Source organism: Odontesthes bonariensis, chromosome 12 (genome assembly GCF_027942865.1).
Source record: "Odontesthes bonariensis isolate fOdoBon6 chromosome 12, fOdoBon6.hap1, whole genome shotgun sequence".
NCBI lineage: Eukaryota > Metazoa > Chordata > Actinopteri > Atheriniformes > Atherinopsidae > Odontesthes > Odontesthes bonariensis.
This window is the reverse complement of record NC_134517.1, coordinates 26810614-26836129: the sequence shown is the minus strand read 5'-3', so window position 1 is coordinate 26836129 and position 25516 is coordinate 26810614. Positions and strand designations below refer to the sequence as shown.

At 39.3% G+C, this 25516-nt stretch overlaps 2 protein-coding genes across 2 annotated transcripts in view; one reads left to right on the top strand and one right to left on the bottom strand.

Annotated features, from left to right (window-relative positions):
* The first annotated feature begins 5224 nt into the window (after positions 1-5224).
* Positions 5225-25516, top strand: part of LOC142396806 (general transcription factor IIF subunit 2-like) — a 43337-nt gene continuing 23045 nt past the window's right edge. The window contains exons 1-4 of the mRNA XM_075479913.1: positions 5225-5290; positions 5535-5608; positions 5789-5807; positions 6114-6258. Of these exons, the coding sequence (XP_075336028.1) occupies positions 5225-5290; positions 5535-5608; positions 5789-5807; positions 6114-6258 (304 nt within the window). The remainder of the gene's footprint in view (positions 5291-5534; positions 5609-5788; positions 5808-6113; positions 6259-25516) is intronic.
* Positions 22771-24675, bottom strand: kctd4 (potassium channel tetramerization domain containing 4). The gene has a single exon (XM_075479912.1). It carries the CDS (start codon positions 24322-24324, stop codon positions 23548-23550), a length of 777 nt encoding a protein of 258 aa, XP_075336027.1. The 5' UTR covers positions 24325-24675; the 3' UTR covers positions 22771-23547.

The window sequence follows — 25516 nt, the reverse complement described above, 5'->3', positions numbered from 1 at the left end:
TACGTGATTGGCCTCCCGGAAGTTATAGCAGAACAGAAAGACCTTTGATTATGGCGCCCCCATCAGGCTCATCAGCGTATTTGTATGAAAACAAATACACCAAGATATTATCAATCTATACTACTTATAACTCTCCCATGTATAGCAGTTCACATACACAATATATTTGAGCTTTGGAGCAGACTTTATATGGGTTCAAATCAGCTCAGTTTGAGTGTACATGTCAGACCATCCAATTCACTCAATGGCAGACACTCGAGTGTACAGTTTTTTTAGAGTTTATTTTTTAAAACCCTTTTCAGGAGCTAAAACTTAACCTGTCATCAGAGTGGGACATACATCATTAGAAATGTAAATCAGTACATTTTGAGTGGAAATATTTTTCAGTGTAAAAACTCCCCATATTAAGTTTATATTACACATGTAATTAGCTTTTAGTCCTTTACATCATAGGGAAATTATAGAGCTTTTGAATCAGATTAGCAGAACTACATGAATTTCAAACACATGTAAACACATTTAAGTTATTTTGCTTTGTATTGACTAAATTACGCCAACACAAATAAATGAATCATCTCCGAAATCCACCTCAGTCATTGTAGTTCAAGCTCTTACATTCAAGCTAGCATGTTACTTCAAAAGTGATTCATGGTGCTATATTATTGTTTCGAGTGAAAATGACTCCACTGAACATCAGTCTATTCACTTTAGTTTACTTGCTTCTATTAAAGAAATCCACCCATTATTATTATTATTCCACTACTGTTTGTGCATGCTTAGAACAATCAAGGAAAAGATAAAACATGTTTTGAAACACTCACATGATAAACTCAAAATATCATTTTGCCTGGCAATATCACTGAACACAACCTATAGTTACAGCTAATTAATAAATTCCAAATATCTAACCCTTTCAGACAGTTTGTTTTTTTAAATTTGCCGTGATTGATTGTGATTGCAGCCTCACAGATAAAGAAGTTTATTAAGTGGCTGACTTTTTTTTTAATGAAGCAAACGTTATCTCCTCCAGTCAGCAAATCACATTGCTGCCACTGAGTTTAATACAGGGCTGGAGCAATGATTTGGCATTCAAGGTGCTCTGAATTCTGTGTGAATGCACAATTCTGTAGAATTAGAATTAGTGCTAAATAACATTAGGTATGACATGGCCGTATCGTAGCTGTGTACATTTTCCTCAGACTCTTTCCAAATCGGCCCTGTTTCCATTTCTTTTTTTGCTTCCAATTTGTAAGACTGCATCTGCCCAGTGGGGGCTGCCATGGCAACAGCTATTCAGCCAACTGTGAGCACTTACTGTAGAAATTACAGCACAGCTATGCTTTATGTTGCGTTTGTGCAAAAATATCGTAGGTTCCTGAAAAGAAAAATAAGGGAATCAGGCAGTGAAAATGAAACATTGCAACTCAATCAGAGTGTTCTTCCTTATCTGAGAGGTTAGGTTTGGTCAGCTGACCTAGTTGCCTGTGTGTGAAGATGACCTTGATTGGGGAAGCCAAACCATCAGCCCGACTGTGCCAAGTTAATTTGATCCCCGATGAAAAGGGATTTCTGAATCTTTCAACCCGCAGAGGACAGTCAGAGGACTGCCGGTATTTTGCAGAGAGATCTGAACAGGCGTAACAGGAGGAAGTTAGACTTAGGCTTCATTGTCTCACCAAGTGTATCGCACACACCGCGCTTTCCACACACGCTAATGATTCTGATCAACTGTGGGCAGGAGGCTGGGAAACTTTGAAGGCTCGGTCTGAATGTCTTGACACAGATGAGAGCTTCCACTGTGTTGAGCTTTATGTGAAAGTGCTGACAGCGGTGACTCTGAGTGACTCTTTGTGTTACAGAGATGTTCTAGGTTGCACTGCTGAGAGATATACGCGGGGCACGGGAAGTGATAATGCTCCAGATTGATAGACCACAACTTCACACTGCTGTTACTTTCAAGAACGAGTTTGAAAAAGGTCTGAAATAGTGACATATAGCACCTCACAAGGCCATTACTGTAGATACTGGTTATTACTTTACTTTTATTTGCCCAGCACAATGGACACGTCAAGTTTCTTCTTTCACGTTATTCTACCCTGACAGTGACACTTATCCTTGTGACATGAAGGGCATGACCTGCATAATGACCATGTTGAGTGGTAAAGTTGTCCTTCATAGTGGTGCGCCTAAAATAACAAGATAACAATGTTTATCCCCAAATGTTACCGTGGCAATAACTTCTAGAAGACAAGAACCAATACAATTACATATGTTAATGCACTCTGTGCAAGACTATAAGACTTTTATTACCAGCCTCGACACCAAAGCTGGTGTTGTTTTCATCTTGTGTCTGAGTGTGTGTGTCATTATGGGAAAATGGGACAGCAGGTGGCTCATGATATAGCATGAACTACAAGAAATGCATTTGGAGTACTTTGCCTATCCTTCTGCCTCTCTGTATGAGAGGAGATTTTGTGAATGCAACAGCATAGCAATTATTGTTAAGATGAAAATGAGGGTTGTAATGATGATGGTTGTGATCCAATTTCGAACTGTTGAATAAAGGGTGAAAGAAGTCGTGGGGCCTTTCTCTTTTTGCACTTTCTGTTCCATAGTCTTTTTCATTTGTGAAATACTCTGAATTGGATCCTGTTAAAACACAAAACCCTCTGTGATGGATGTGGTCGTAGAACTAAATGGCGTCATGGCCTGTGTATTGCTTGCTTGGTCAGATGTTATTACCACAATATTTTACCTCGAAGCCCATCATATTGGACAGATAAGTGACTGAAACTGTGTTGTAAAATGATAAATAAATGTGTGTATTTCTATTTATGCTATCTCATTCATTCATTCATTCATTTGATTCCAGCAGTTCCATTCTAATGGTTGTCCACAAGATGGCAACACATCCAAATGAGCCTGTAACAGATGAACGCTGCCTCGTGTAAAATCAAATCAAAGAGGCATATGAATGAGTTGTTTCTCACATAAGATGACTTTCTGTCTGATTTAAGTCTTAATAATGGCAGGAACTTCACAAATGAAAAAGCACTTAGGTCTTTCTGTAAATGACTCCCTCTCTAAACTGCATCACTAAATATCAACTTAGTCATGGTTGGGTTTTTTTCTGTTCCTGATTCAGATAAAACCTTTATTTTTCTATGATCTGAGTTGATCTCTACTTTATGTTCCACTCAAAAACCTGGGTCTGAAATTTTATTCAGACAACACGTTCACCACAGAGATAAGCAATAGTGTCTGATTCACCAACCATTTTGAGCCGCACCAAATGACATGAAAGTCTTTGTGTCATGGTTATCAAATAATATCAAACTGTTAAATAATTGATCAGAACAAGAAACACAATGTTAAGAAACATGTCAAGAAACATGTTAAGAAATGGGACTATGATGCAGGTTTGTGTCTTACATTCAGTATATCCATCCCTATAAGAACCCTCCTGTATTTCTTGATATGCAAGCTGATGCAGTTTGCTTTAATTAGATGCGAGTTACGCTCCAGTTATGTTAATGATCTTAAAAGCTGACTCTGGTGTCAAGCACCGCACACTTAATTTATTCACTAAAATAATTAGCATCCAGCATTAAACCTATCTACATCATCCATGACAACAGTGAGCTCATGTCACAGAGCCTTTATGTGTTTTTTAATAAGAAAACATTACATGTTAAAAGTAAATAAGTATGTATGCAAAATAAATTGCTGCATTATTCTTCATTTATCATGATGCACCATTAGAAGAAAAAAAATCTATTTTCTAACGTAGTCAACACCATCACAGTCCATCATCACAGTTCCATGTTTCTTTTGCTTGGATTGTTAGAAGTTTAATGACAAATTAATCTGATTTATCCCACGTTAACTTCAATGACTATGACTAATTTGACTTTTAATATTCACTGAGATACGCCCACATACTCATTTACAAAGATAATTTGAAAAACGTGAAAAGTGTATCCTGGGTTGAACAACGGTGCAGGTGACATGTCGCCCGGTTCACAGGTGAGATCTGACAGCAGCTGGAGTCACCTTCACAGAAAAAAGAATGCATGCTTTGTGTTGATCTCTGGTAAAAAAGTGACATGATCCTACAGGAAGAGCTCAATGCTGGGTTTGAATTATTTTGTGACACGTGCGGTCATAGATCTCAATGTACAGTTTTAATGTTGTTATTGGCATTGTCTTTTAAAAAACTATTTATTCTCATTGATTATTCAGTTTGTCTATTTATTCTGTGGGTCAGTTAATTGTCCAAATATTTTGCCTTGTTTGTTATTTTCTAAAAAACAACAACGTATGAAATGGAACATGACAGCCTTTTTATTTAAATTACATTCCAACTGGAAATCTTTCCAGAATTACAATGTTTCAGTTGACATCTAAACACAAGAATTCAAGGAATTTAAGACATAGCAGAAATGGACGTTGTTGACACACTCTTACCACACATATTGCAATGGTAGTTGTCCCTAACCAGCTGGTAGTTTGGTTGTTTAGTGCTGAAATAAATATGTGTGCATAGATCTACCCACAAATATGGCAGTACATGACCTTGAGGAATAAATCTATGAAGAATGTGATGACCCAGAGGTCTGGATTTCAGAGTTAACATGTTGCACTATGTGTTAAAATTTGAATGAGGAGATGGGTATTTTGTTTGTAAGCACTTCTATAAAACTAACCTGATCCTCATTACTGAATTTAATGTTATCAGAAGCTTTGATGTGAAAAACGAGCGGTGTAGCTCCTTTTAATCTTTTTGTGCACATATATACATTATTAAATCTTCTTGGTGAAGAGTCATGACGTGCTCTGTAAAAGCACGCTTTAACTTCTGTCCTTGACTTGTATGAGGTGCTCTTTCCCCACATATAATAGTTTATTCCTACTTCTCAGTGATGAATTAAGTCATTTAGGTCGTTAAAGGTTGGAAATGAATAAGCTATATGAAGCCTGTAAAGCAAGCGACATAGAATTCACATGGTATAATGGTTGTTTATCTTTTTATTTCATATGAAAAAATACATAAGAAAGTAGAAATAAATATATGGTAGAAATCCAAAATAACCTATTTAGATAAATTATTTCGCTCTCTGTTCAACGATCTCCATCCATTTCCACGCAAGACGTCACAGGAAGTTTAATGTGGCAGACGCTCAGTCTACCGTCCAGGCTGTCGAAGTACTGACTGTCTCAAACAATGTCCGAAAAAACGGAGGTTAATCTAACTGGAGTCAAACAAAGTAAAGGCTTGTGGCTTGTTAAGGTTTGTACAAATTATCAAATTTTCCTTATCAGAGTTGACTCATTAACTTAATGGACTTAAACGCGTATTTTTAACAGGTGTCAGCTGCTGATTTGCGCATACGCGTTTTCCAAACAATTACCTCTTTACATATTTTCAGAGACGCAAGCATACCAAGCCCCACTTGTTAGTTTTTTTTTTTCTTTGGAATTTTACTGGCCATTGTGATATAAATAACCACTCAAACGGCCTTATCTTTGAACAGGTTCCCAAGTATTTATCTCAGCAATGGGACAAAGCCGCAGAGAAGGGAGACGTTGGAAAGATTACCATTGGGAAGTATGTACGAGAAGGCCTCGATGCATACCTTTGTCATCACTTATTCAGTTCAGATAAAGCCATTATTTGGCTAATCTGCCAGTTGTTGTTGTAAACTGTCAGATGAAACGTTTATGAAAGTAAATGTTGGTTAAACCACTTACCAGGGATTAATTTTCTGTCTTTTCATACTCTTGACAGGGAAAAGGGTAAAACGGAGGTGAGGCAGCTCTAAATACTTAACTGTCAAGGGGTGACACCATCACCAACTCCTTAATTTCTAATGGGGATCAGGTCTTCTTTTTTCTCTTCCCACTACTGAATCCCTGTCTCTGGTTCTCTGACAGCCAGTCCTCCGTAGCTCCTGATTATTTTTCTCTGTTGCTCTCATCTTCGTTGCATCCCTTCTCTGTTCGCTCTTGCGCTGACTCAGCTTCCTCACAGGAATCGATAAAGTTTCACCATATCATGTCTGACCTTATGAAATGAGGAGTCGGCTTGTAATTGACTAAGCTGTGTTTCTCAGGTGTGCTTCAGTCTGAGTGAGGATCTGGCTGCCCTGTGCGCTGTAGGGGAGAAGGATGCACCGGTGCAGGTCCCAAGGGATCATCCCTTCACTATGCACCCGGTGGGCGGACAGACCATGGCTGTCTTCAGCCAGAGCGACACAGGTCAGTCTCAGACTCAGCTGCTCCGGCCTTCGCCTCTCTTGTCTCTTTTGTGCTGGATAATGTCATGTGGAACACTTCTTTGGTACTGTAGGTGGCTCGAGGGTCCAAACTGAAATAGATCTGACAGTGTCTGATGTCTGTGATGTTCCACGGGGCAGTGGAGATCTCAGTAGATCAAGAAAAGTCTATGTCCGAGACAAATGTGTCTTGACAGATGCGATGTGGTCTGAGGAAAAAAAAACAACTATTATACAACATTAGGAAATTTTGAATGCAGCAAGAAAAGTAGTTTGAGCAAAGTGCAGAGTTTGCCTGAATTCAAATGTCACATCACTCGGTTCTTCAGGTTTTGTTGGTTTGCTTTGACGGAAACTTGTGACAGTTTTTTCTTTGATTGCACTGTGAAATTCATGAGAATTCTCAGACTGGCTCCTTATTCTTGGAGGCAGTTTGCTGCCAGGCATAATGTGTCACGGCGCTTTCTGAGCCACAGGGATTTGCATGGATTTGCATCAGACCAAGAGCTTAAAAATAGCGGCAACTGTATTGTTGGGCGTCTGTTACCGTGTGCCTTGAGAATCACAAAAGATTATGTTGTTACTTTTAATGGTTTAGCACTGTCTGATAATTTTTACACATCAGGCTAATGAAACTAAAAAAAATATGATGGGGATTTAATTCTTCACTTGTGAGAATAAAAACAGGAATTAGTTTTTTTTTATTAAAAGAAAATATTCAGTAAAGATTATTTACTAAGAGTAGCCATTAAGATAATACCCTAAATCAGTAGAAAGGTAAATAAATAGCTGGAGACGAGACACTCCAATCCGCAGATTGTCAAGTGCAATTCTGTACCTGCAATGGAGCCAGTACTTGGTAAGAAATGGCTGCTTCTCATACTATTTCAGATGATAATTAGAGTGTGCGTAACTGGCTGGTGTTGGCTTCAAAATAAAAAGCATATTTAGGGCATCCCAGAGGCAGGACTTATTGAGTTTAAAGCCCGCATTTTGGCTGCAGAACAAAAGTCGATCCAAAGGAGGAAGTGAAAGAATGAAGCAGTGCACAGCTTTCTAGTGTAGATTGGTGAGGAAAGAAGATAAAATTGTCATTGCTACAAGGGAAACGACACAGATCAAACATCATGTTTCCCTGCAAGATCAAATACAAAGGCAGTTCCAGAGAAACAAATAGTAATGCTTTGTGATGTGTGGCATATGTTTTGTGTGACAGATTTGAAAGTAGGGACACAACCAAGCCTCTTTGGCTTTCGGATGTCAATAACCTTTTTTGTGGTTAACACTAAGGGTGCGCTGCAGAGAGGGAAAAAAGCTATTTTAATCACGTGTTTAAATTAAGTGACATTTCTTGTAAACAGATATTTATGTGACTCGTATGACTTTTGGGGGTTCAGATCTTTGATTCCATGCGACCATCATGACGTGGTTTCTCCTGCATAAGAGGCTTTTGACACCTACATCTTACTTTTTTCAACCACTGTGTATTTATTCAGCAAAAATAAAGCAAACCTTCAAATCAAGCACAAATTAATTGTGAGAAATAGAATGAAGTCAGACATGGATGAGGAGGATTTGGGCACATGAATTTTCATCTCAATCTAACTGGTCGTGCATCTCTGCCCGAACAAGAGCATCCCCACAGCATACTGCTGCCGCCCGCCACTGTGTTAGACTGTAGATCTCGACTCCACTCCATCCCTAGTCATTTTGATTCTGCTCAGCAGCTTAGAGCTGCCATGCAAATGACCGGTAGCTCACACCAAACTGTTGTATACTTGAATGCCGGTTTTGTTCTCAAATTCTTGACTCATGAAATAATATATCGTCTCCAGAAAGTGTGGACTTCATGGTCGGTCTATTCTTATGTTTTGTCAGAGTTTTAATTGGCTAATGTGGGGAACTGCTGCTTATATGGGCTGCTGCCTGAATTTTGTTTTTGTAATTGTGAGGATGGTGCATTCAGTGATGAATGCAGGAAATTGGAATTTTGAATTTTTATCTGGACAGAGAGAGAGAAAAGAAGACAGATTTCCTTGTTAGGATATAACATTGGTCTAAGTAGTGAATGAGTATTATTAAGAAATTTATTTCTTAAGTAACTTGATGAGAGTTTTTTTGTTAATAGCACGAGCAAAATAATTTAACCCTCTTGTTGTCTTGTGGGTCAAAAGTGACCCACGACCATGTTTAGCTGTAGAAAAAATACCTTCAACTATCTTTTTCCATCTTGAAATTTTATGACTTTTCCTAAAGGGACCCCATCATTAGAAAAAGTCATACTTTATTGTTGTTTATGTTTCCATGTGGGCTGTACACCACTAGGGTACAAAGATTGTCTTATGGGTAATTTTTGACCCGTGAATTATAAAAACTTTTAAACACCAGAAAAAAGTTCACTGTTTTTCTCTTTCAATATAATTAATTCAGAAGTAATTACTTCACATTTATATAATAGCAATAATAAACCTTTATTATGTAAAAGAAAACTGAGAAAACAGGAAAACTGTTGGTCCAACTGTGACAGTTGGTTTGTGGTTAAAAAAAAGTGTAATCCTGAAAACTGGTGATTGTCTTTTTGTATTGTGTAACAAAAAATACATGATAAAAAATGTATTGAATTGAGTTGAATAGATAAATAACAGGTGGTTTCATCATACAAAATAGATACATACATAATAGAATGTTAAGACCGCACAAGGGTTAAACTATCTACATCTTATGTACAGCAAAAGCAGCTCAATTTGAAGTTGAATGGAGATAAAAAAATATATATATATATATAGAGGCTCGATAATTCTACTCCGAGCTAAGTTGAAATGTGATGTTGAAATCTAGGACAAATTGCAATGTTAATGAGATACTTTCAGAGCTATAGGAACAAAAACTAAATGTGTTTATGAGTTGATAGTGACTTTAAACACCCAAATATATGCTCCCCATAATTACTCTCCTTTAAAGATTCAATAATGCAACCTTACAAAAACCTAGTGTCACACTGGAGCAGGAGGATCTCACTCCAAAAGAAACTTAAGCCAAAAGGAAACATGAAGCCTAACTCGGCCCAAAAATAGAAAATACATCTCTGTAGTGAGGTAAAAATCTCCCTCTTTCAACTACCATCTTATCCTTTTATTTGTTTTTTCTTAACCAGAGAAGGTGCATTCTTCAGTGAAAGAAAATCTATAATATTTGATAATTCTGGAAAATGAAAATGGAGTTTAAGGGACGAAAATATGTGGTACAATTTGTGTGCTTTTAAGCTACAAGTTTTACAGCACAACTGACAGTCAAACAATCCAGTCAACTTGTAGAAGTATCTCAAGGACGACTGATTAAAGGATGCACCAGTAGCTTAGTAGTGAGGGTCCATTTTAAGATGAGTTTGAAAAACAATAAAAAGGGAAAGATGATAGATAGATAGATACTTTATTGATCCCGAAGGAAATTCAAGCATCCAGTAGCAGACATAATAAAGCAATAAAAATGTTTATACAATAATAAACACTTTAAAAACAATCTAAGAATTTAAAAAACTGTTTAAGAATATAAAGTGACCAGTGAAGTTGCACGAAAGTGAAATATATAGAAATAAATAAATATATATAATAATAATAACTTGGACTTATATAGCGCCTTTCAGGGTACCCAAGGTCGCTTAACACCTGAAAAGATCTGAAAACTGTATGCACTGTATCAATACTACAGATATCTCAGTATTATTGAATACATATATCTGTGTGTGTGTATATACATATATATGTATGTATGTATGTATGTATATGTGTGTGTGTATATATATATATATATATATATGTGTATTCTCCTCATCAGGTTCTATTCTATCACCACCCTCACACACTTTAAATGCACCCACACTTGTAAGAGCGTTAATACCTCCTACACGTGATAATGGATTTCTCTTTTTCAAGGCTCTTTTCTGACTTCAGTCTCGTATTAGAAGCCTTTATGCATGGTCTGCACTGAAAATGTTCAGCAAAATTAGGTTTATAAACTGTTAAGAAAAAAAAATCATATTTAGATTTGGGTAAAACTAAAAAAGCAGGAGGTGGGTGAAAGTGTCGCAGAAGATCACTAGGCTATAATCTTGTGCTTGTAAATGTGGAAAGTTTGAGCTCACGAGGCATCAAAAATGCTCAGTTGTTTCTCAGAAGTATCCATTCTCCAGATGAGGGTTAAAGCACACAAGAAAACAACAAGTGGGATAATATCCTCTGAGATGTGTAGTCTCTATTTACCTGACCGATGCTCAGCTCCTCCCCCACTCACCCACAGGAAGATGTACTGTACCAAAGACACCAATCTCCCACACACTTACCACAACACACACACCTCACACGCTGCAGCTTTCCAACCCGTCTCGTACCTGAACTTACCCACTTGCACAGGTTTGGTTCGCACCTCCACTCTCACCTGCAAACTTTTATCTGCACACCTACACAGATTTCACATTCATTCTTCACACCTCTGACAAGGCAGGTGCATATTTTGAAGGATTTGATTTACATGTAAGAAATGTTGTCAAATAAACAAGAAGCTACCGGCATCTAAATTGTCATCTTTTTACCCCGTTGCCTTTCCACTGCTCGTTTGTAAGTTGATTGAACTGGATGTCAGATGTTTCGTTTTTTGCCGAATGTGAGTTTGAGCCTTCTGAAACACGTTGTCATCACATTACCGCACTGCTTCCATTGTGCTGTTGTATCACTACCACACAATGAGCACATCTTAGTATGAAGCTTAGGAAGTCTTACAAACTTTGCGTTGTCAAAGGTTTTGTTTAGATTGCAGGAATTTTTCCAGAGATACCAGAAACATTTGGAGAGCCTTGCCTCTGAAACCTCTTTCTTTCCCACTGCAGCGATCAGTGGCTAAAAGAAGTATTTTTAATCCCCCAAATTGCCCTGGTTGGGAGGATGCACTTTAAAGAGAAGGGGGCTTTCAGCAGTGAACATTTCTGATTGGTGGAGTACTTCTAGAGCCTTGTTCCTGCCTTTCTGTAGTAGTCAACTTGTGGTTATTCTTTCTTATGACTGATGATTTTTTTTTGAAAACTTTAAGCTGTGCTGCAGGAGTAAAAGTTGTTGTTGTTTGTAAATGCGACATTTAAACTCAGCCATTTATACTCTGTTCAATTAGCTGGGGACCGGTAGCACAGCACAGGCACAAGCGTGCTGGAGAATAATTGAGAAGCAGAAATGCCAATTTTGAGAACATAGTAGCAAATCAAAGAAATACAATTTTGAACAAAAGGTCATCCTCCCATTTGGGGCTAATTTTATCTTTTGAATCATCTTAATGCATTAAATATGAAACAAATTTCACATTGCCCTTTTTTTTCATGAATGTCTTTCAATAATTCATTTAAATTGGTATCACATTTCTCTACAGTTTTGGATAAGGCTTAATTTGTAGATGCTAAAATAAAAATGTGGGTAATGGTGCTCATAGGCTGCTCATAACTCTGCCACACTCAACATGCACACTTTTGTGGCATAAGACAATAATCTTTAACTACCTGCATTTGATTTTTTTTTTTTTGTTTCATCAGATTCAGGACCATGGACAGTGCCGAAATGTGAGGCGATTAGGAAGTCATTAAAACTTGAGATGTTGTAGGACTCCTGTAGGAGCCATACATTGATTTTGATTTGTTTTACTTTGTATTATTCTCATTTTTGTGTGCATGTGCATGACGTCGCCGGTGTCTGTGGGTGGCACCTTGGGTGTGTTTTTTCCTTAAATGAGCAGGTGTGCTCAGCTGTGATGTGATGAGCCTGGATCATGGCGGCTGGGTGAGTTTGGGGAAAAACTTTCTGTTGAACGTAAATGTAATAATAAGCCAGATAACTTGCACTGTCAGAGACATCTTCGCATGGCTTGTGAAATGCACCTAAAGAAGTAAGTGTCCTTTTTTATTTACAAGCTTGTGAGATGGAGCAATAAATAGCATCATCGTGTGCAATGGTTTTGCGTGACTCGTCTTCAGTATAAAACCCCATGTCTTAGCCGGCCGCGGCGTTTGGATTGTTTTTAAGTTTATACGCCGCAATATTTTGTCAACAGAAATCTTTTGTTGAAGCGCAAAACCTTGAATAAGGAAGGTCCTGGATTTCAGGATCCTGCTGCTTGACGTCATTCAGCTCCACCAGCAGGTGAAAATGTTATTTTCAGTTGGTGACAAGAAACAACAAAAACTGACTGACGCAGTGCTTATTTTAATATGTTTAATATGTGTTTAAATATCAGAATCACTGTCCAGCGGTTATATGCAACTTGTCCTTTGGTGGTTGTTGTGTGACGTACAAAGAACCAGCATTTCTTCGTCCTTGGCTAGGCCAACTGTAACTCTTCCCTTTTTGTTGGAAACAAAACTTTTTGTGGTTAAGCCAACCACGCAGCGCCTGATCTGTTATTCAACTAATTCAAACTCTGTGCAATTCATTCCTTCACCTCTGTTACGCACACATTCAATAAGCCGGTAATAACAGGAGGTTGCTAATAGAGACCCTCAGTGATTGATACATACACGAATAATGTTTGACATGTCTTTTGTGCTGTGAGGCTGCTAGCTGAATATTCCTCCATTATTTCCCCTCTCGCTGCTCTGCATTGTTCCGGCTAAGGACGAGGTATTGATTAAGAGGTTGCTAAGCAACAGGCTTTGCTGCCACAGAAGCGTGCAGAGGAGAACAGTAAGCCAGATGTAATGTACTGTTCTGTTACAGTATAACTTGCCTTCAGCTGCTCGTGAAGCTTTTCATTAAAACCATTGGAATCCTTCAGTCTGTTGAAATGATTGAAAAACAGAACGTGATGTCTCTGTTCATGCTATCAGTTTGTGAAGATCCATGAGATCCACTTTGAGAAGAGTCATAACTCTGGATACTTGATGAACTTAATCTTACTTGTTTTTGTCGTACCTTTGCTTTTTTCTTTGTTATAAGATGTGTTTTCTTGCAATAAAGATTATATGCGATATCCTGAATGTTTATCTGAGAATATTTAAAGATTATCTCCAAGTGGTTTTACTACAACGGACTCTGATCGGATTCCTTAAGTAGATATATAAAGATAGAAGCCTGTGTGTGCACAGCAGAGCTGAGAGGTGTAGGTTGATAAGAAAACCTACACCTCTGAGCTGAAGACTCTGAAATGTGTACACTGCTCATCTGAAGTTAGATTTCCTTCTAAGGATTTCTTTGTAAAGTTGATCGATTTTCATGTTAAAATAAAAAATACCCTCTTACCTTTCATGAAGTTGTCAACAAGTCAAATGATTTGCTTTAACAGGACTGTAGCTGTTCAGATCCAACAAAATAATGACTGCGCATCACGCAGGTGTCTTTTGAAGTTTAATTTTCTGTCTCTCTTTAGCTCTTAAGTAGACACCATCAAATCTATCAAAACAATCAGGCTCAAATACGCATCCTTCAGTTGCTTATAGGAGTAATGGTAGTGTCAGTCATTTAGTGGTTTTGAAAGCAGGTTTAGTGCCACAGACACAAAAAAATCTAGTACTTTGTGCTTGTAAAGGTGTATCGGTGACATCTTAAACAATATTAAACAAATTAAAAATGTAACAAGCACATTTTAATAATTTACTTTGCAATATTGAAAACATTTTTACAATTTATTTATTTAGTTATTCAATTTAATGTTTTTAAAAAAAAACACCTCATTCATTAGATGTTCAATGGCTCTATGAATCTAAAGTATCTACTTTAAATTTTCCCATAAATACAAAACAATGAACGACTTAATTAACCCCCCCTCCAGACAGTTACAAGAGCCGGATTGGATTGAAATTTGACCGACAGCTTAGTCGATACAAGCAAACCCTGTACGAACCGCCTACTGTCACGAGTGGAACATGCTTAGTTGTTTCATCATTACGTTTTGTAGAGGATGTGCAGTATCGTTCATTATGTTGAGTTGCTTTTGCAGCAAAAGTGTTTTGATGCTGCTACCCCACAACAGGTGACTGCAGAGTAGATGTAGAAATGTAACATGTTAGATATATATATGTAACATCTTGCTGCAAACACCAAAGGACCTAAGCTTCCTCAAGAGTCTACTCTATTCCTTCTTGTAGCTTTAGTTTTGTATTCTAATTCAGTCTGTTGTCCAAGTGTTGTCGTCTGCCACCACTACCTCTTCCCCCAGGATACAAATAATGTTTGGTTTCTTCCTGAAAGGGTACAGTCCCCTGTGATGCTCCTGTGCAGCCGAGCATTATCTGAGACACAATCTTTTGGTCTCACAAACTGCGTCTGTCAGCCAACTGTCTGTGTGGGAAGAACTCGATAATCCAGACGATTGTGGAGGCATCAACCTCCGTCATTTCTGCCGCTTATTTGAATTTCCTTTCAGATTCTTATTGACTTTTGTATGAGTTGGGGACATGATAGCATTGTCTTTTATTACCAAATACAGTATTTTGAATTGAACCTTGGGGCTTATGGTTTTCTTGAGTATCAATGTCTTTTTTGTCTTTATGCAATTTTTTGTGTCCCAGCTTCTGATAATGCAAGCTGTGGCCTGTTTTTAAAAAAATAAATAAATGAAAAAGGTGCATCACTGTCAGCATGATATAAAGGCGAGCAGATATTTTCGACTGTATTGGCAATCATATCTCTATCAGGTTTTATTGCTCCCAAGAAGATGTAGGCAGCAATGACGATGTCCACGAGGATGCTGAATACCTGAAAGGGGTGATGTGTTCCTTGCCTGTTATCATATGAATTCCCTTGTGGTGGTGTGATACAGAAAACCTTTGGGGGTGTTCATGCTGCAGGTTGGTTCCTGGCCAGATGGTGTAGGTGTTTTATTAAAGGAGTGCAGCTGGGCGGTTGAAATCAAACGAGTGGTTCATGAGCCGCCGAGCGCTTTAAAAAGCAATAACTCTTGACAGAATAACTCTTGAAAAACATGATCATGCAATCAAACCACACTGAACTATCTCCAACTTCTCTCAAGAGGATTCAGTAGGCCTGCTGTACGAATTGTTGGCATCCACCACCAGCTGTCAGTTTTCCCGTTTCTGTGTTAGAAGTTGTGCTGTAACAGGGGCATGGTTGTCCTGTTTTTTGTGGCTGACCTCACGAAGGGGTTCCTCTGTGTTTTGTTAGGAGAGTTAAAACAGTGTTCTGACGACCTAAATCCAATGGGAGGCTTCCGAACTCATGCTTCCAGAGAATCGAAGCCTCTTGGGCTTACTCGCTGTCAGAGCTGGTTAAAGCTGTCACCCCTCTCCTGCTGCACTGCTCTTTGTTCTCACAGCAGCGCCAGAAATTACATGGAAAAATACCATTCTCAAAATAGCTGAATTTATGATCATCCTGACACTTTTCTGTTTATTTCTTTACAAACATTCAGTTGAGTTCTGTGGGGTCTTTCCCCCGTCAACACACTTTAACATTTATCTATCAGCATGGGAATCGTATTGAGAAGATAAATACATGTACTTGTGTTGCATCATGTTACATTATTGTAATAAAAAACATATGTATTGTCAATTGCTTACAAGTTTACGGGTCGGATTGTGACAGTACAGTAATATCTACAGTGCATGCACTCAAGTTTCTTTGGTACAAAAAGTTAAAACTGTTGCTTTGCAATTTTACGTTCTTGTAAAAAAAAAATCCTATTTTAATGGAAATATTAATAAGTTCATTAACTGTGTGGTCATTTGAGAAATCCGTTTGTGGTCTTTGACCCTTTTTTTTTTTTTTAAATCTTCAGAATTTTCTTAATTCCTACATAAATACAAGCTAAAATGTCAAGCTTTCACATTTAGTTCTTATAATCTATAAAGCAAACTAAAATAAATCTGACTGAAATTATTACAAAATTGGCAAAAGTAACTATCCTCTTGAATTAATGGGTGATTTGAAGGTCAGGTGTTTGCAGTTGATGGGAAGACGGTTGTTGTAAAAGACCGGTCGGTGGTCACCAAATGTCTGCGATGAAGTCTATCATAAGAACTGAGAAGATATCTAAAGATCTTGGAAATAGGATGCTCAGGCTGAGTTCTGAGTTTAGAATCCATTATACCACAGTCACACAGATTACACACAAATGATGAATTTGAGAAAATTCAAGACCACTGACCAGGAATTCTCAACTAACAAACATCAGTCCCTGAAATAAGTTTGTTGCAGTCTGCAAGTTCACAAAGGAGCCCAAAGTAATTTATGACTGCTTAAGGCCAGAACACAATGACTGTTATTGCTTATGCGTCCACAGCATTCCTGCATAAGGAAGCTCCTCCTATCTGTGAAACACGACAGTGGTAGCATCATGGTTTTGCTGCATCTGGGCCAGAACACATTGCTGGAACAAGTCGTTTTGAGTTCTGTCAGCCCATTCTGAAGGCCAATGACCGGACATCTGGCTGTGTTCTGAGTCACAACAGAGGATGGGTCGTGCAGCAAGACCCTGAACACAAAAAGTTGTTCTACTCACAAAACATTACAGAAGAATTAGGTCGATGTGAGTGGCCGAGGCAAAGTCCTGACCTCAGTCCAGTGAAAATGTCATGGAAAGATCTGAACCTTACACATCGTGTGAGGAAAAAGCCCCAACATCCTCAAAGCAGATAAAGAGGGCCGAGTTAGACAAATGACATAAAGATATAAGCTGCAACTAAACGTTGAAGTTCTCTACTGAGCAGTGGGTTAAATTCCTCCAGGCTGATCTACATCGAGAGTTTGCAGAAACGTTTTGTTGTGGTTATCACTGCAGATTCACACACCTTTTTTTTTCTTTTTCTTTTTTTTACCCACAAAGCTAATTTGTAAAAAGTAAATCAATGACCAAGTAACTTGTTTTTGTATTATTGTCTTGTTTAATTGGGTTGTTATTATCAACCTATCCGAAATCTTATGATGCTTTATATTAATACAGTAAAGGTTTTATAAATCTGCCAAGCATCAGAGTGGCGTTTATTTTAGTCTGATTGTAGGTGTGAATGGTTTTAGCTACAAGCACCCAAATGTAAGGTGCATTGAGCACTAATGGAGAATGAACAAAAGCTTTTCCAACATTTCTTTCATAGATGTATCAAACTATGTATTCATCCAAGCGTTATTGTGTTACTAGAAAGCTGAAAGGTGTGAAATGCTGCTTTAAAATATTTCAAACGTTTATGCTGTAGCTGGGGAAACAGGAGCATGTCCAAAGAGCCTGTGTTTAAAGAGGGCAAACATGGCTTGCTGCTGGGGCTAAATCCACAGCTCAGTGAAAAACAAGAAATAAAAAATCTACTGTACTTTGCCAGATGAAAGGAAATAAAATAAAAAAGTATTTTGTTTGCCATCAACAAGTTCCTCTAAAAGCCAGATCACTCATTTGTGTTTCACTGTCGTCACAGTGAAGTGTGGTGCTGAAACATTGACCTGCTACTCCTCTCAGAGATGCTTGTTTGTTGTTGCCCAAGGTAAAAACACGAGTGAGCCAGCAAATGTTTAGCGAGAGAAATGTCATCTGCGTTCTCATTTCTGCTCTGATTCATGAAATAAAAGATTACACAATCTCTGCTGTGCTCCCACACAATGGACATGACAGCCAGGATAATGACAGGATGTTGAAATGCGATGTTCTGTCGCCAGTCAATACGAGGTGCGCCCTTGTCAGTGGGCCCGCTGAAAGCCTGAAAAGGTGCGACAAGTAATATCTTCAACTCAAAGAGTTGTTGAGGTCTTGTTGCCTTCCCTCTGGAAGCCCATTGTGTTAATGGAAAGTTGTTTTTTCTCTTCCAGTTAAAAGATAATGTCATTTTTGTCATATAACTGAAGCATATTTAAATTTTGCTGATTGGTTTCAAAAGGACATTCATTATTAAGAGGTGAGGGGATTTTTTACATATTTCTGATAATGGTGTCTGCAGGTGTCTGAAACTCATCAGAAACTCAGCTAACCACATCCAGTAGCAGATTAGAGTCCGCTTTTGCCCTTGCAGGGACAACTCAGGCTGACGTTGGCTCTTTATTAAAAACGTGATTGTAGCCAATCATATATACACATCTGTTATGACAGGGTCCCCCTACGCACAGGTCGCACTGCCCATATGTTCGTATTACTTTTAAACAAGCAAGTAAAAGCTGTTTGTGTTGTGTGGGAGGATTTTACTCGGTGGAATCTAAACTTGCCTGGTTCTGCCTTTAAAAGCTGCCAAGTGTGGATTCCATATGGAGTAGGTGCTGTTTTACATGGGCAAAGTCATTCCAGAGTTAAGTGGGATGTATTCAGATTTCACAACTAAAGATAAGACGAGTGAAGCGCTGTATTACCCTCCTTTAGTATCCAAAGTCTGGTTGTTTAATTGGCGTGAGAAACTTACCAGATATACTTGTTGCATTTTTGTTCTAAGTGATGTTTCATAGCTCTACACTTTTCATGACTTCTGAAACAGCCTGTCTTAAATAACATTTCTCCAAATATTCTGGTTTTGGCTCTGACTGTATAGATAAATGCAAGAAAGGTGTTGGCTCTGATTTCCACCCTCTCACTGTTCTGTCTCTGCGCCGCAGGAGTTCCTTTTTGTAGCTTTCTATTTTTGATCCTCCCTCTTTAAAGTCTGTTGTTTTCTCTCCCGGTCCCCATTTCATTCTCCCACTTTTTCTATCATCATCTCCTTGTTCAGACTTTCATTATGGATGTTGCTTCATGTTTCTTTTAATGATAAGTGGTTTATTCCATGATTTATACCCCGCACAATGCTGTAATATGATACAAAGTCTTATTTGTGGAAGAGTTGAGGGTGGTATTTTTTATTTTTTTTTCATCTAAGTTGAAAAATATTATTTACTTAAAAACAGGGTAATAACTGCAAAGGGATATTGTGCAGGCTTGAAATGGAGAACACAGTTTTAAAGTAAAATATTGGATACTGTTTCAGAAGCTATAATACTTTGAGACTCCACCCTAAACCAGAGCTAAATATGACTTTGCAAGCAAATCCCAGAATTTCCTTGTTCCCCTTGCTACTTTTCATCTGTCCCCCCCTTCTTTTGCACCCCCCCATCTTCATATTTTCATCCCTGCTCCTCCTTCTCTGGGGTTGACGGATACGAATCATGTTAGAGGCATGTTGGTCATTTTCTGTCCCAGCCACACCACACGACTGAGGCATCATAAGGTGGGGTGTGCTGGAGACAAAGGGGGGAGCAGCTTTTGAGCACATGATGGTGGAGCTGAGTTTGCCTGGCAACACGTGAAAAGAGTGGGATAGGCCTCCTCTTTGTAGCTACCCCTTCTTTTTTTCTTTCTCCCCCCCCCCCAGCAGCCCCTTCCACTCTCATCACCCTGCCTTTGCTGGCTTTTGATGAGGTGTGGGGTGCTTTAAACATGCAGCTAATAAGTAAACCTGTCACTGTCATAAAAAATGCATAGAGCTGATCTGCAATTAAGAACCGCTTCGGGATGGATGCTGGCGACAGTGAAGGGCCTGGGTTGATGCGTGAACATTGCAGCTTGACTTTTATATTAACTTTTGTTAGATTACACGCCGAGTCATATGCGTTTTATGTGTTTTTTTGCCTGCGTTTGTCAGGAGTTGCCTGTGCATTAGATTTGCCTGATATCCGATGTGAAAGTGGGTGAGTCATCACGGGGGCGGCGGTGGTCGGGCTGTTGGTTTGACGACATCGCTTTCCAGAACAGATGGTTTTGGTCAGCGTGCAGGGTGAAGCACAGTCAGAGGTAAAAATGATTGATGCTTTTCATTTCAAACTGGCCGATGGTTGCCCACCGCGGGGAGATGGTCTGCAATTAAAAGTTCAAAGAGTCAGCAGTAAGAACTTTTAACTTCTTTCACAAAAGTTGGGTTCCAATGTTGGGATTAATTAAAGTTAAAGATTTCCCCTCCTACAAGGGTCCATAAATGCATCATGACACATTCCTGCCTCACATTGTTTGGGTATAAGCCAGACTAGATTTGTTTTGCATTTGGCATGGGCAACATCGCCCAGTGCCAGAGCTGCTTTTTCATCCTCAAACCCACCCATTACACGGTAATGCAGCATGAGCTACTCTCCTGACCCAGTAAAATCATCTTTTTATTCACAAAACGACTCATATTTCTGATTTGTTTTTCACTACTCCAACAGTCCTAACATAAGTTTGCTGCTCTTAATGTTGACGTATTTAATTAGATAGTGGCCCTATTGTTTTTCTGGGTGTGTATTTGAAGTGGAGCTGCATTCATTTTATAAATGGGCACTTTACACAACATGAGGAGTTTTCCATAAAAGACACCAGGACATCGTAGCATAGTGAAGAGTTGGATGGAGCTGGCACAAATAAACTTATTTGTTCGTGAACTGCTGTTTTGGAAGCCTCAAGAGGTGACTGTATTTGGAGGATCATCCTTGAAAGCTGATTTGACAACGGTGTTTCTTTTTTCTATTTGTATCTGTTGATTCTGTTGAATCTAAAAAGACTTGGCATGAGTTGATGATTTCTGAATCTGTTGGAATGAGAGCCCAAAGTACATCGGTAGGTGTTGCACTTTAAGCCACTTCCACACAGGCCTCACGTCTGAAGCCACAGTGGATAACGTGACACTCACAGGACTTGTCACTGTGATAGAAAACAGAAAATGGAGGGGAAGCTTGTAGTATAAGGGAGAAGTGTGGCATCTTGGGTATGTTTATTGGTATAAACTGTTCCATGTTACCCCAAACGATGATATTTTTCTAAAATTCATTGAGAAATTTGGTGCCTAAACTTATCCAGCTAGTTTTGGTTTCTTATATCTAACTCAACCTTGACTGAAACGGAAAACGCAGATGTCGAATCTCAATCTCATAGTCAATTAATGACCGTTTTAGCAGGTCAGTAAAACTTAAAGCCCTTCTACCAAAAGTTTAAAAACATCTTCGTTATGTCCTTATCGAGGTCGGACCTTCATACATCATCGAAGGTGACCAATTAAAGCAAGTGAATTAAAGCAAATCTGGACCAAAGAATGAACTTTACCAAGTCGGATGACTATATTATCACTGAAGCTGGATATGGCAACAATTACCTTTCATTACTAGGCAAGTAAAATACTGCTACCCCTGATGATGACACACATCAGAGATAAAAAGGGATCCTCCTTGAGGGAAAAGCAGCGTTAATCTCACAGAATGACCCACTTTTAAAATGCCAAACATCTTTTGTTGAAATGGGAGGTTTTATGGGGTTGAGCTTTCTGAAGGCTCCTGAACTGCGTTGGCAGCGAGTCGGCACTGCTTACTTTGTCAATAACTGTGTGAAGGTCAGACCGGGGCATATTTTTGTCGTGTTTTTAACTGGCAGTGTGTCACAAATGTTGAGAAACAATTTCATGATGATAAACGGTGTCGTCAAATCACGGCAAAGATGTTGAAGCCTGTTGTCACAGAATCTCTCTCGTATATTACTGTGGAGAAAGTGGAGACGGTGCTAAATTTTCTGCATCCTAGACGACTCATTCAGATTCTTTAGTTTGTCTACATACACGTTTCCATCCCTGCTGCAACGTAAGAGCAGAACTCACTTTCTGCTGGTTGGTTAATTATTATTTTTAACCTTTTAACAAAAAAAAAAGTAATCTTGACCATTCTTTTTTTATTTCTCTGCAACTTGCAGATGTGGGTCCTCAGTATCTTTTCCACAGACGTCATTCAAGCCAGTACAATATAGAAAATCTCACTTTTGTCTGTCTGCTTTTCCACTCCTGAAGTTTTCACAGCTTTTGGTTAAGCCCCTCAAAATCAAACTCAAAATATAACAGTATGAGAGAGGCAGGTCATAACTTGTATTATGTGCAAGAATTAGGTAGAACTACAGCATTATACATAATTGATTCTACACGAACCAAGTATAGTGATTTTGATGGAAAATTTTTATTTATTTATCTGTTCTATAGGTAATTATATATTTTATGTATCTTATCTATCTCTCTATATATATATATATATATATATATATATATATATATATATATATATATATATATATATATATATAGAGATAGATAGATAGATAGATATGAGACTTTAAGTTTCTGGAGAACCAAAAGTCTCCAGTAGCTTCTTCAGTTAAAACCAGTTTCACAAATTCTAATGCAGAATTTAAATTTGAAATAAGGAAAATAACACCTTTTACTGTTTCGAGTTGTCTAATGAAAGAAATAATATGTATATTGTATATATGTATACTGTATATTGTATTGCTTTTGTCCTTATTATGTCTTATTTCATGTTTTATTCAGACTTGTTTGTGTGGTAAGCGTATAGCTCCTGTTTGGAAACATGATATGGCTCTGGTCAGCCCCACAGTTACACACTGCACAGACTGTTGCTTCCCGTGGGTCAGGATTAAACGGATATCTGTATCCATTTAATGCAGCGAGACGTAGAGAAAGTAAGACACTAATGTTACAAGTGTTGGTATTGAATTACACAGGATTTTGCAGACACTTACAAACACATTGAACCAAGAGTTTTAGTCTCACTTTTATTTGTAAAATATTCACATTTAAAAGTAATAGGCATTGTTGGGTCACTGGCTTCACATAGGCTCACAGCACTATCAAACACACTCTTTATTCAGTGCACATGCAACATGCTAGATTTAAAGCCCTTGCAATAGTCACAGTCTCTTGCGTTTAAATTTAACTCAGCAGTTGATGTGAAGTTTGTGTGTTCTTCCACATGGACCTGAATGAGCTGTGCTTTTCCTTTCAGGCTCCAGAAAGGCTAATAAACAAGAACAAGCTATTAAACCAGCTAAACACGGCACACTCACAGACTGTAGTAAAAGCTGAATGGCACAACGGTGCACATTGCGGCTGGTTGTGAAGGCTTTTGCAGCCGTTGGCAAAGCAGGAATAAAATCCACTGGTAAAGCTGACGGTGTTCAGTATTCTCTATGGAAAGATTCACTATTGGTTGGTCTTCCATATTACTGACACTGTTGTGTTGAGATGGCCTGGATAATTCTGAATTCTAAAAATACAAAGCAGTGCAAATTTTAATGTCAAAACACCACTCGGCTGAAAACAATCACCCAAAACTTTGTAAGCCATCACTGCTGTAAAGATAAAAACACAGCCCTGTGAGACACTCCAACCCACCCTTTTCTTTTTCTACCAAATAACACATTACAACATCTTACAAGACTTTCTGACCAATACCTTACATTGGTGGTGTGGCTGTGGAATCGGGCACTACACTTTTCCCCGTCTCCCCTTTCCTCCCTGTGTGTGTTTCCCTTCTTCTTATTTGACAAAGTGGAGGGCTTCAGCCGCCACCACTGAGCCTTTGCTGCTGTCGAGGCTGGTGACCAACTTGAAGCCTGATTTCAATGCTAGCATCACTGTTTCTAGTTTCAGACAGTCAAGTGTGCACACGAACGTGCTGTCCTCCTTCAGAACGAGCCGTGAGCCTGGCTCGGACTTGATGAAGTGGCGGAACTGGATCACATTGGACGACACCACAAATTCTTCCGGAAAGCCGTCCAGGCGACTCTTGGAGATCTGCACGAGTCGTCCTTTGACCTTTTCGATGAAGGCGGCATCGCTGCAGTACACTTTCAGACCCTGCGACCTCTCGTGGCTGTCGGTCACTTCCAAAAACGCAGGTTCTCGCTGAGCTGCTCTCTGACTTTCCCACTCGGCCACGGCCTCCATTAGTTCACTCAGGCGGTAGAAATCAGCCTCCCGTCGTAGTAGCCCTGCCTCCCGGAAGTCATCGGGCAGCTGGAGCTCTCCGGTTCGGAGATAGTTGAGCACATGTCTAAAAACTGGACCATCTCTGTCGATGAAGGGGTTCCCCATGGAATCGGTGTGCTGAACAGGCTTTTTACCGTTGGCCAGCTCTTCCAGAAAGGACCCCAAATGCTTGGATAGGGTGGTCCGATGGGCAGTGTACAGGAACCCCCCAACATTTAGGGTGATGGTGCCTGAAGAGGGCTTCTTGAAGCTCTTGCTGGGCTGCAGCAGATCTGGGTTGATGTGCCTCAGTTCACTTTCCATCCTTCTGAGGTTCCATTCCATTCTCCAGTCACCCCCTCCAGCCTCGACCTAGCCTCCTTCTCAGAGCTGGCGTTCCTGTGAGTCTCTGGGTGTACAGATCAAGTCCGTTGTTTCTGTCTTCTCGTTTTGGACGTGGTTCTGTGGTGCAGCTGAGAAAATGAGAAGGTGTTGTCAGCTGTCGTATAGTGAGGGTGAATGTGTTTAAAAGAGTGTGATGGTGGATGGATGAGTGAGTGCTGTCTGGCAGAGGCGCTTCAGTGGAGTGAGAGCTGAAAACAGACTGGCTCTGTGTGCCGCTCCGTGTCCCTCCTCTCGCTCACTCTCTACGTCTCTCTTTAAGAGTGGGTGTGCAGACAGCGTCACATGCAGGGAGGAGAAAGAGTGAATATGTGAGCAAACAACAGAAGAGTGTGGACTCTAGGAGCGCTTTGTCTTTTTCTCAGTCTTTGATTATCTTTGGAGGAAGAAAGCACAGACGCACACACACACACACACCATCCTCTCACCAGATGGAGGGGGTCGAGGGCTTCTATCTTTTTTGTGGTGTGAAACGGTCAGACTCGTGTAAGTCTGACTATAAAACTCAGTTTGCAGTCAAATTCATCAGTTTACCACGTGTCACTTCACATGAACTGGAATCTGTTTGAGTTTAATGTGACATGGTTTGACCTGGTTTCTCTAGGGAGAAGTAGGATGCCAGCCTTACTTTTGTAAATAAAAGCAAACGGGATTTAATCTGTGTCAATACCCTGTGTTCTCCATTGGAAGGTAACAAGCAGTCCTTTCTGTCTTAGCAAGTGTTGCCCAAGCACTGATTGTGTGTGCTTTGTGTGCTGGCTGTGAAGGAAATGGACCAATTACAGTCAATGCTAGTCTGGTCACGAAGGACAGGTTTTCCATTGACTAATGCTTTGGCCTGTAGCCCCCAGTTAGGGGAACTGCTAAAGACTGTCCATTTGCTACAACGACTCACACCACTGTGTGTGTGTGTGTGTGTGTGTGTGTACGCGCTTCACATGGCTGTCTCTCTCGGTAGAACTGCAACATTTCACACTTCATATCAAACATGAGGAAATACACAGAGGGTCCAGCAGCGCTGAGTGTGTGAGGCTAATGTTTTTGGTTTCTTGCTGGTTGGAGCATGCGGTTAGAAACATGAAAATCTGTGTGCACCCTGCAGATGATTCACTTTGAGGATATGTTTTCAATTCAA

Bases quoted from the DNA above. Each gene is read 5' to 3' on its own strand.
- kctd4 (XM_075479912.1), bottom strand. From the start codon at position 24,324: ATGGAATGGAACCTCAGAAGGATGGAAAGTGAACTGAGGCACATCAAC.